At 40.1% G+C, this 12,615-nt stretch overlaps 1 protein-coding gene across 1 annotated transcript in view; it reads right to left on the reverse strand.

Annotated features, from left to right (window-relative positions):
- AK5 (adenylate kinase 5) overlaps nt 1-12,615 on the reverse strand; it is an 83,064-nt gene that overhangs the window by 7,542 nt on the left and 62,907 nt on the right. The window contains exons 11-13 of the mRNA XM_066192619.1: nt 6,662-6,825; nt 5,542-5,658; nt 1,534-1,722 (exon numbers count right to left, since the gene is read on the reverse strand). Coding sequence (XP_066048716.1) covers nt 1,534-1,722; nt 5,542-5,658; nt 6,662-6,825 — 470 coding nt within the window. The remainder of the gene's footprint in view (nt 1-1,533; nt 1,723-5,541; nt 5,659-6,661; nt 6,826-12,615) is intronic.

The following is a 12,615-nucleotide window of genomic DNA, read 5'->3' on the forward strand; positions in this document are numbered from 1 at the left end:
TCAAGCAAAGCACAGGTATTTTCTAACATGCAAACATACAATGTCAGCTTCCCCAAAACCAATGCCACGAGTACAAATCACATATCCAGCTCTGACCCACAGATTTGGCAAGTTCTTTAAGGAACTAATGAGCTACCAGCTTTCAAGAAAAGACTGCATATTTTGCCATTACGTAGGGGATGGAGCAGGAACTTGCAGCAGAAGCATTAAGGAAGGGCAAGGAAAGTCCATGTCAAGTGAAATGAGCAGACCATGACTGCAAAATCTGTGTGAAAGTATGAGGTGCAGTTTCACTCTCTTTGGGGCTGTCACTTTCCTTATGCTTCAAAAAGGGAAACACTGTGGTAGGCACAGCTCCCTGGAATAGGATATTGAGACTGAGAGCTCTATTTTCCTTGGCACTGTGCTGTGTTGGTGTATTGTGTATTGTACTGAATTCTTAGTTAGGCACATCCTTGCAATTTTGGCAAGATAGCTGCTCAAAGAAAAAACAAATAAACCACATCATCGTTTGTAAGCCTAAAGATGAAAAGTAAACAGGAACTTTTTTCTGTCACATAGGCTTTGTCTTATGGTGCACTTATTGTTGGGGTTAGGAAAGGCCACAAATCAGGACTCTTCCTTAGAGTATCATTTTTTCTCAGCCTTGTGTCATTTACCCCGTTCCTCAGGTCAAGATATTGGTGCATAAATTAGCTGCACATTTCACTTTTGAGAACTTTGCAAAGGAGAAAAGTTTGAGGCAGGTGATTTGCATGTTTGCTACAGCCTCTAGAAATAATAGATCCCATAATATTTCCAGAAACTATTATTGGATTCTTTCTCTTTTAGGACAAGACAGAGCAGTAGGACTAGACCCTTCTATAACTGAGCTAAGGGACAGTTTGCCATGACAGAGCAGAGAAATAAAGAAAAAAAACCCAAATTCCTATGTAAATGAGTCTACAGATGTGCCAGCTAAGTGCACTGATGGAATTTTTCTTGCTTCTCTGTAAAGTATTGATTATAGAATAAAAAGAATGCTTTAAATATCACATCCTGAGCAGGTGTAAACTAAGATGATTAATTGGAATTAGTGTAACTATGTTATTTATTCCAGCAAACAGATCTTTCTTGTACGCAGGTCTGTTTTATTTCAGGACATACACTGTCAGTTTTGAAAATTTTACTAAAGGGCTTTGGATTAACAAAATCTTCCATCCTAATTCTGAAAGCCCTTATAGAGTAAAAAATCCTAATACTTAAAGAAAAGCATTCCAGAATCTATGTTTAATAAGAGATTCTATACAGATGAATTATTGATTCAGAATATGTTCTCTGACGAAGGATAAATCTGTGGTTTTATTCTTTCAGACTGTTCTGTGGAACTCAGAAGTTTGCAGAAGTTGCAAATAAACCAGGGAATTGTAAAACGAGAACAACTGGAAAATGCAGGAACAGTTCATAAATGGTGTCATATCAGTGTTTTCCAAATTCTGCTCATCTAATTGATGTAAAAAGCAATAATTTAATTTAAAAGGTCAAGTAATTTACCTTGCATAACTGTGTCTTGCTTTCATAGTATGCAATCAGAGGGTTTGATGCTTGGTAGTAGCTTTCAATTCTTTCTTCAGTGGTTTCAGAGTTCTCAGAGCTCTGAGTGCTCTGATTCCTCACCAGAAGGCGACTGCTCATGGTTTCTGCAGAGCACTCCAGGCAGAGCACTAGCCTTGGCTCCCCAATCTAGAGACAAAGGAAAACAACAAACAGTCAAAGTGCTGGCCCAGTAGAAGTGACTTTGTTTGGGTAACACCAAAACAGTCACCAAGGAATTTATTAGCAAATAGTATTTGTCCATGGAGAAATTACGCTTACTAAAAAAACACCTCTTATTGTAGCAGCACTAAGGGATGCCAGCATTGAGGAGCACGGCTGTGCTTGCCTGGGCTCCACACAGACAGATAAAGAGACAGGATCTGACAATTTCTGGCTACTTGGACTGAAGAGTGTCAGTTCATTATTTGCTTGATGCAAACAGTGCAGGACTTATGGGATACTTGACTCAGGTGTATTTGTAGCTTTCTCTTTGTTCAGTGTGTGAAAAGGGAGTGGTGAGCCATAGCTCAGTATTTCAAGATGCAGTAGCAGGAAATGTCCACATAAAAGTGAACCCACTTGAGATGGAAATGAGTAACAACAGACAGGCTCAGGGACACCATCAAATATTCACAGGAATACATCCTGTGACTTAATTTATGTCACACAGAATTTTACATCCTTGTTTGCAGTGTACCCACATCATTCCTACCCATTCTGTAAAGGAAGGATGTGATACATTTCTCAGCATTTTCAAATTGGCAAGTAATTTCCAAATTCTATGGGAAGCTGGTCCTTTAATGGTGTTTGGCTAGTGCCAGACTAGTAATGAGGGAGAGTTTGTCCTTTTCTCTAATAAAAATAAATACAAATTTATTTCTTTTTATTCTTAGGCCTGGCAAAGATGGTAAATAATTGTCTCTCTCTACATTTGATCACAGATATTGCAGTACTTTATGGGAAAAAAGAAATGGCAAGAAAGAGAAAGATGTTCTTTATGGTATTTCAGGAGAGAGCCAAAATTTCTTAACACAAGTCCTCATCATTCTTTCCCTGAAACACAGAAAGATACATGTGTCATGTAGCATAAATCCTGGAATGCATTGTCATGCACCCTGCTCAGGCCCAGTACCCTCTGACACAAGATTTGGTATCAGCAAAAACTGCTGGGCTGAGCCCAAAGCGATAAATTCCACTATCTCAAGCAAAATAAAGGCATTACAGGATCAGTGGGGGAAAAACATTAATTTTTCCATGCAGTTATGTATTTAATCCTTTAAAAGACTCAGTCTTTTTCTCATTCCTTCTCCTTCCAGCAGGGATCTGGAAAACACTTTTTCGGAAAAAGTGAGAAGTCTTGGAAAAAGATGCCTGCTCTTCACACTAATGACAATTACAAAATCATATTTTTACCATGGCTACAGCAAAGAAAGTCTAAATGACCATTTTATGGAAATTGTCATTGTTATCTTTGTTGACAGCCCTTAAAGGAAGAAATACTATAAAGGTAAATATTTCATGTCAGGCCTTCTGCATTTGACTGAGGATGTCTGGATTGTGTTGACCTTTCTACTACCCTTAATGACTTTCTAAGAGGAGCTGAAGCCAAGGGATTATGTCAGACAGTTCAATGACAGGCTTTTATCTACCCATTTTTTCCACACAGAAAACATTAATGCTATTAGCTGTAGCAGCACTGGGTTTGGGGATTAAAAAAGCCAACAAGGCAGTTTTAATAGTGCAAGAGACATAGAGAATTTTAAAAAAAAGATGTGGGCTTAATCAATGATTTAAGCAAATGCCCTTTTTGTATAATTGGATTAGGATGGTGAGAAGTTATTTCCTCCCAGTTTTACATGAGGAATTCCATGATCTATTCTAAATTATAATAGAATAAATAGGAAACAATTCCTTTCATCAGTCATATCATCACCTTACAATGAGCATATGAAGGAGTCTACTGACTGATAGGATCAGATAATAGCATCTTGCTTGATACACTCAGTCTGATTTGCCTTTGAAAAATTTACATGGTTTTCTTAAAAGTTTCAGTATTGCTCTGGAATTCAAACCATTATAGAAATATCTTTTTTCCAAACTAAAATCCACAAAAAGTGGAAGTAATGCCCTTATCAGGTATTACAGCAATTTTTGCTACTTTTTTAAAAAAATTACTATTTTTCTGACACAATTTAGTTTAAACAATACATACCAAACAAGTCTAATGTTTTGGGTCTTTACTCTGTCTCACTGGGTACTTCCCCCCTGGTGCTGCGTAATACGTAATTTAATAATGTTTTTTCATCTTGTAGAAAGACTGAGGAGGGAACAGAGTTTTGTGCTTCTCTAGAATTATGTCTGGGTAAAAGTACAATTGTTTGTATCATAGAAGGGAATCGGGCAAAACTGGCTGGAGAATAAGCTGTTTCTATATAGCACATTCTGTTTATGAGTCAAGCTCTGAAATAAAAGCATTCTTGATGTCTTCTAAGTAGAACAGGTCATTGCTAACAATTATAAAGCTTTTTACATATCATGTAGATACGTAGCACTATTTTTCTGTACTTTGCTGCCATTAATTAGTAAGGCCTGATGTGCACTTCTTTTCATTCAATTATAATTTAAGAATTTCTCATCACCCTTTGGAAAGAACTGCAAAGCATTATCTCAAAAATGACTCATTTAAAAAAAAACTTCACAGTCCTACTGAGCAGCTCACAGCCAGCCTGTGAAAAGTGGAAACAAAGCACAACAGGGGTGCCTTAGCACGTCCAGAATGGTCACTTGAGGTCCTTGTCTTTTACTCCAAATGCCAAATGCAGTCCAGGACTATGGGATCTTGTGCTGCTTTCAGGGAACTTCGAGGAGCTCTGCTCCAGCACTGGATGCATTAAGACTTATTTGCCTGCCAATACCTCAGTGCAGGAGACTTCAGTCTCTAAATCCCACTTCATAAAATAGACGAGTGCCCACAGGACAAAAACATGTATGTCTGCCAGAGAAGCAGAACTGCTGAAATAGTTTCTCCTTAGACACAAAATGAAAGAAATCTCCACCATCTTTTTAGTAATCTACAGCATTTTATTAAAGGTACTAGTAAATCAACATTTCTGTGAATGGCTACTATAGCAAATCCCATTTCTCATTATTTTGTCTGGCTTTTGACGCCTAAATCTTGCTGGGCTTTTATGGTAATCAACTAAGTAAAGCAGCTAAAGGCTCAGTGAGAAAACAGGGGATTCATTAAAGCTTTATTACCTTATAAACTTTTTTAGGACTTTTTTGGAGTGCAATGTGATGTAACATATACTAACCATTATCCCTAATTCACCACTTATTTTCTCCTAAACCCTGGCAGATTCATGCACAGGCTTAGGCAGAGCATTTTCGGCAGGCTGAGAAGTGCACGGCTGAGAGTTCTCACTAGGTCTTAGCACATCCTGAGGAAATGGGTAACTCTGGGAAGCGCCACGCAGGCACTTGCAGAACGCTCTTTTTATGGCTGTGCCACCTGTTACTCATCACAAAAATTAAATCTGGGTTTGGCTGTTTCAAGTGGCAGCAAGCTTTAGCAGAGCTGGCTGGTAATAAATATTAGCTGTAAAGATGCATACTGCTGTGAACCTGCATCAGATAGTGCTTGATCAGATTTTCATGAGAATTACAGCACTATCCACTAGAACCAGAAAACTGCTTCTAAAATGATGTTTTCCCCTAAATGTGAACAGTTCCTGGTTTACATTAAATTTAGGTAAAATCAGGCTTTACTTTTGTATTCTAGAGCCTGGGTAGGTAAGGACAACAGCTAGATTTGCAATACTGATGGGGCGCCAAAATTTCAGTGATCAGCAGCACAGCTCTGCTGGATTGGCTTTTTTCATGTCCCTTCTGCAGTCAGCTGAAGAGAGGGACTAAGGCAGCGCCAGAATTACAGGAGTTAGAACAGCATTACATTTGTATGGTCACCTTGCTCTCAAACTCCTCTGCGTCTTTCAGCTCTTGGGGGTACCCATGGATCAGGAATCCTTTTGTGTCCCCTAGCTTGGAAACCATGGCTTCCTTCAGCAGCTCTAGAACAATACCCTGTATGGGAAAGAGACGGGATCAGTTAGTTAACTAATAACAAAGATTGATACCTTTGTTTGTTGCACTGACTTTAGTTCTACACCCTTGAAAACGATCCTGTTTGGTTATAAGTAGGGCCTGTGAATGCAGGAGTTTTTCTTGTCCTGCAGGTATCAGGGCAACCCTGCTTTTTATTCTCTCAGGACCAGCTACGCCACACAAATCTAATGTTGCAATCCAGCCAAGATTTCCAAGTGCCCTCCAGATAGCTCAGAATATTTCATAGTTTCAAAATGAATGTTAATACCTGTGAACCTCTGGAGTACTGCTGCAGCATTTTCCAGTCTGATTGCATTTTGCTATGTCACAGGTATAATTATATTACATGGAAAGTGACCCCATCTGACCAAACACACACTGAAGCGCAAAGCAATCAAAATCAAGCCCGAGCACAGCTTTTAGTTTCCCCTGAGCAGCATTTCCCAGTATCTTTCATTAACAAACACATCCTCTGACCTAGCTGCAGTTGCTGAAGACCCACCAAGAGTTGGGAGTGTGGACCTGCCATGTAAAAGTCAGGTCCAGCTGAGAACAACACCCTCTGCCTTCAGAGTCTCCATTAAGCTGCAGTCCAGCTAGTCTGGGATGTCAGCCAGCTCTGCAGGGAACTGCTGCAGGTACTGTAATTTAAAATAGCTGCCAGGAGGACCAGCTCTGAATCTGAAATGTAACGCTATAAAAAGGACATAAAGTTTCTGTTTCCTGTACTTACACTTACATTTTGCAATGCATCTGTCTCACTGTATTTCATGTCTAATTTATTGCCTATGTGAGACATAAAGAAATACTGGCACTGAAAGGGGAAACAAGTGCCATGGATTTGGCAACAAGGAAATGTCTCCCTGAGGTTACAGATTAATTTTACTGAAATGGGAATCATCAGATCCAGTATTTATTTCCACTGTTTTAGACAACACACCTCTGTTTAACTATTAGAACCCCAAATAAAACCATCACTCACGCCAGGCACAGGGTCACCACATTCCACGATGTCTTTGATAAATTTACTTCTCTCTGATAATGATGATAACTCATTTTGGAGAAGGTCACTAGCGGACAGGTGAGTAAATCCGTATTTCTTGGCTAACTGTTTGCATTGGCTACCTTTACCAGAGCCAGGCCCACCTGTGTGAGGAAAAAAAAAACCAACTAGAATTAGAAAACAAAAATCTTCCAAGTCTCAAACTACAGCCACCAAGAAAATGGGAGGAAATCGATGACACTATTTTGAATTTTTTATTTTTGTAGAGACACTATCTACAGTAGAACAAGTCAGATACTTCCCTTCCGATACAACTACAGTGCTGACTCAAAAACGTGTTGACGTTGAAGGAGTCACAACAGTGTGAAATCTCTCACAGAGGAGAACCTGTTCCTAAAACACCATTGGCACGTTAAGGAAAAACATGGAGCAGCCAGTGGAAAAGGGTATTTGACTCAGTGCATGTTCAGTTTGACGGCTGCAACAAATAGCGGCAAAGTAACGTTGGCTGCACCTCAGTGAGGGAAATCACAATGAGCTCTCACCCACGTGCGGCCCTGGTGCTGCCCTCAGGAGCAGCGGGAGGGAGCGGGCAGGAGGCAAGGGCACCAGCCCAGGGGGATGCTGTGGTGTCCCCCTGGCAGGAATGGCACCTCCACCCTCCTGTTCCTTCCCCTGGGCAGCCCAGGGCCCAGAGCCGTGCCTGTGCCGCTCGGCGGCCGCAGGCGCTGCCCGGCCCAGCTCCTCCATGGGGGCGGCCGCTTGTCCCTCCGCTCCACGGCCCCGAGGCACGGAAAGGCAAAGGCCTCTCTCTGCAGGCTCCAGCTGGGGCCCTGCAGCCACCCCCGGCCGGCTGGACACAAGGACGGCCCACGGCGGCCGCCGGAGGCCGCTGGCCGGGTGTCCCAGCGCGGCGCCTTCAGCGCTGGCTGAGGGCGGCCCCGGGGCGCCGTGCCGGCCAGGGGCGTGCGGGCCGGGAGAGCGCGCCGCTGCCGCCCGTTCGCCGAGAAAAGCTCACCGCCTGTAGCAGCAATTTTGCCGCCTCTGATGGATCTATTCAGATCATCTGCTGCAGCAGGAGGTAATTACTGCCCTGGAGGGAGACAACGCTCAAACTCTTTTCGGGGAAGTTTTTTCAGCAGGTGACCTGTGTTGTTTTTCAACTGCTGGGACCTGCAGGTAGGGCTGCACAGCTCTGCTACGTGCATTTAAGATGATCGAAAATACGGGGCTTTCCTGTTTCCTTATCGTTCCATGAACAAATATAGGAATGACATGTTCACAATAGAGCAAATTTAGCACCGTCTCTGCCTCACTTGAACTTTCTTCTAACTTTTGCATTCAATGTAAGGAAATAATTGCTCCGAGCGTATAATTTTCAGAGAAATTACAGCACTGTAGCTGAGACTTAAAATTAGGTCATAAAGGAGTAGCAGCAAAGGAAGGGGTTTGTCTTCTGAAATTTGCAGTCTTTTACTTCAGCTTCACAAGGAGAATGGCCAGCCTGTGGTGTGAGAATCACACCTGTGCTACGGTTTTTCTAGAAGTGTCTTTGTTGCAAGCTCATCTTCCGGCCAGCGTGGGTTGCATGATGTTTTTCTACTGCTATAAAATGAAGAACATTATTGTTTTGTAAAAACACGAGTTGAAAGAAAATAAGGAAAAAATAGGAGCAGCTATAAAGAAACAGATGTAGCAAAATTACAGGCAAATTACCAGTAATGAATCCCTTAAATATCTGAGTGGCAATTAATTGTATTTCTAGACTGTTTTGGGATTTTTTTAGATCAGTAAGTTTGTTTACACATTTTGTCTCCTGGCCTTGAAAATGCTAACTGTGCAGTAATTTAATCCTATTTATTTGGTGTACATATACAGTATTAAAAACTCCCAGCTATAAAGATTATTGTATTATTTTTCTTATATAACTGTTTCTCTTCTGAATGCAGAGCCCAATGAGAAATTTCATAATTTCTCCTCATACACAAAATAAACTAGATCTCTTTTTAAAAATAACAGTACAGGGAGATTTTTGGGGTTTTTAGCAGGTAAATATTCAGAAAATTTGATGTGCTTCTAATACCTTTGTGTGTTAATATTTCAAAAGTGAACACTGTCAGAATGTCACAATATGCAGGGCATACACCATAACGAGTGTGCTTCCAAAACATTAATTAAAACGACCTTTTTTTTAATAGAAAAGTTCAAACAAAGCAGAGATTAACATGCTGAGCTCCTTAAAGAGTCAAAAACATATTTGAGTTAGTTATGTCCTAAAAATGGTAGTTTTTATGGCCACTGGTACTAATTTAGGTTCATCTGGTGAGTAGCAAAGCATCCTACTGCTTGACAAATGCATACAACCCACTTTATCAAGTCTTGTGCTTTCTTATGCATGAATGAGACCACAGTTCTTGCTTGGCATGATCTGAGAAGAGACTGAATTCCCCAGGAAATTCAGCACTGAGGGCTGAGCACAGCTTGGCCTTTACACCAGTATTAATTTACGTGTCTGAAATTAAAGTATAATCTTGTCTCCCTCTGAAGTTCCTTAATGTGACTGAAGTAGAGCTATTCAGGTGGGAAAGGATGTGAAAGTGCATTTTCTTACTAATTAGGTGTTTCCTTCTTGCTCAGAGTATATACTTAAAAGACTGCAACATAAGCAGCTTTAACAGCAAATTAATCCTGCAGCCACGAAGCTCACGATCAAAGTGTTACAAAAATTGTACCGGTTCTTTTAGTGGATATTTTTCTTAAATCTATTCATTTTTCTAAAGAAAAAAAATCACGTGAAGAAAGTTTATCTGGAATAACAGCTGCATACGAAACATGACAAAGGCTAGCAAGAAGATTTTTTCAGTTAAGAATTCACTGCAAATTATTACTCTGGTTTTTATATGGAAAATACTCATTGAAAAAGGTAATCAAGCTTTCCCAATGGCTCAATTGTTAGTAGAAAAATATATCCCCACTTTAGTTGTGAAGGCGTAAGGTTCTTTGTGAACACTGTCATTTTTTCTGTGTGCTGTCATCTTGTGATCTGCCTACGGATACTTTGAAAAGAAAAAAAGTGTTGGTTCATGATAACTTGTTATTCAGATTAATCATGTTGTCTTCCGATTTCTATATATGACATGAAGAGAAAAAGCTAAAGCCTAGAAAACAGCCAGAGGAATTATGAGTGTGATGTGACCTGCAGGACAATATAGAACTACCAACAGTTCTTCAGTGTTAGCAATCTTTTGTATTTTCCTAGTATTGCCCAGTGCATTACACCTTGCTTTAAAGCTCATTTGGTAACTTCATTAAAATCCAAAAATTGCAGGTGAAGAAAATAAGAACACGGTATTACTCAGTGAGGTTATTCTTGGAAACAGAACTCTCTGAGCGTCCCTTTGTGCTTTTTGATACAAATAGTAAGCAAGAATGTGGAACCAAAGTACTAACACAGAAATTAAACGCAGTTCTCTATTGCTTTTCTGCAGACAAGGCCAGATTAAAAGGTCTATGCCATCCCTTAGAGCAGTACTCCCTTCCATTATGTTGATTCATCTGCCTAGGAGAGGGGATCTTCTGGTATACAACTTTCTGGCAGCACTGCTGACTTAGATGGTTACTTTCTCCCATTTAATTATTGACTGCAGAAATGCTTCACACAGACTCCTTCAAGGGGAGAAAAAGAGTGGTCTCAGTGGGTGGGTAATGACCAATTGCCCAAGCAGCACTCCTGGGTGTTCAGCTGCAGACAGCCCTAGACCATCCAAGGTCTCAGCTCTCCTCCCTCCTGCCCCAATCTCCCCCAGACTGGGAAGGCCAAGGAGCCTGGGAATGTGACTCAAATCTACCACTCTGACCTAGAGCACAGCATCACCAGCACATGAATTAATGATGACAGAGGGAGCTGAGGCCAGGAACCAGCAATATGAGCAGTGCATGGACCAGCTTTGCTGTCAGAAACACTGGTACAGCAAAAGTGTCATGCAGACAGACTGAGATGCCTCTATTTTAAATCTTACAAGTTTATCATAGACCGAAATATCATGAGCATTTGTATAAAATGCCAGCAGTAGGATTTACAAGACAGTCCCACCACTTATTTTAAAATGTTTCAATTTCAAGACCTTGTTGTCATAATGAGTATCATCCCTCTATCAGGGAGAAGTGCCTGTAGGGGAAACCTAGCTGCACAAGGGAGCCTCAGATGTCTGAACTGAAACCAAAATAACCCCAGTCAATCTATTCCTAAATTCAAGCAAAAATTTTGGAGGACTTGATCAGTTTGGCAATTTTATCAATGCTACTTGGATTATATAGACAAGTAAAAATAAGCCTTAACTTCAGAATATGGCATTTGAAGGCTTCTCAATAGCACCTCATCTGTTGTTCACAGATTATTTTAGTCTAAGTGAAACCACACAGAAATTGTGCTATTATTTAACAACAACAACAACAACAAAGCCCTCAACACATTCTCTGTATTTCTTTTTTCTCAGAAATTACTTTCATTAGAAAACAACGTGTTGTACATGTTGGCAGAGTGATGCAATATCCTGGGACATCAATGAGTTTTCAACCTTCCTAAAGAAAATGTGAAGTTGATTTCATGGGAAGTCAGGGAAATCAGCCTTCCAAAGCATCTACAGTTACCTTGGACTGACTGGGGATTTAATTCTCTGTACTGCTCATTCTGTGTTCCTCTGATTGCAGGAGAAGCTGCAATACAGGTATTGTAGCATAATTTAGGCTGGAAAGTTAACCTCATCTGCTTAAACCTTCTACTCAAAGCAGATCTAAATTCATGATAAATTGAATCGGGTTATGTCATTCAAGGTCTGACATACCTGAGACAAATAAAGAGTTTGAGTTTTGTGATATATTTACTTTTTGAATTTTGGTGTGTGTGCAAGAAGCTCCTGTCTGCAGCTGCTAATGTCTACTTCTAGGTGTAAATGGTGAGAATATCTTCAGTGTCAGCTAAAAAGCTGGTCTTTCTTGCCTTGGGTTTAAGCAATTACCAGCTTTAGATTATCAGCAAGAATATAACAAGGACTCCTCTATAGAGGAAAGTGGTTACATTAGCTAAGCTTTAAACACCTCATTTACAAGTCAGCAGGGAGTTTGCTTCTGACCCAAAGTGCAGAAGATTCCTGGAACTTCCTGTTTTACTTTCAGCCTCAGCCTCAGCCAAATGTTTTCTGAAGCTCCTGCGGAGGCCAGGGAGGGGCAATGCCCTCAGGAGCTGCGTTATGTGTGACAGTTTTGTGGCTGCAGCGTGGAATATTGCAGTAGTTAAGAATTAGAAGATCGTTCATCATTCACTGTGGTTAAAATTGATGACATAAGGGTTTTGGGATTTGTTTGTTTGTTTTGGGGTTTTGTTTGTTTTTTTTGTTTCTCTTTTAATGACTGGCAATAACTACTTAAGTTTTGAATGTTTATTAGAGCATCGCCCAATTTTATCTTTGTGCCTCTTTATTTTTTTTTCTCTTGAATTTCACGTTCCTGGACAATTTTTTCTTTGTTTTGCCTCTTTTATTATCCTGATGTTATCTCCTATATTTTTTTACTTGCTGGTACTCTTTCTTTACTTCACAATATGGATAGAACATTGACATTGTTGCTTAATTAATCCAACTTGATTGTTGTTCCAATTAATTCCTACATTAACTCTGATGTAAACTTTTGCTAATTAGATTATTTCATTTCTTTCCCTTTTTGGAAAATTTTCAGGGGTAATTAGTGGGGGAAGGAACTGCCTGTTTCTTTTCCCTTGTCTGTCCTAAAGAGTACCTCTGTTTGTCAAGCATGGCAGATGGTGCATTTATTTTGATTCGTTTGTAAACTTCTACATCTTTAAAATTGTAGCTCTAAAACACCTTTATAAGCATCTTCTTATTTCCTCATGAAATAAACCACACCTATGTAATGAG

The sequence above is a fragment of the Chamaea fasciata genome, unplaced genomic scaffold (assembly GCF_029207755.1).
Source record: "Chamaea fasciata isolate MVZ Bird 193981 ecotype frontalis unplaced genomic scaffold, bChaFas1.0.hap1 SCAF_10, whole genome shotgun sequence".
Classification (NCBI taxonomy): Eukaryota; Metazoa; Chordata; class Aves; order Passeriformes; family Sylviidae; genus Chamaea; species Chamaea fasciata.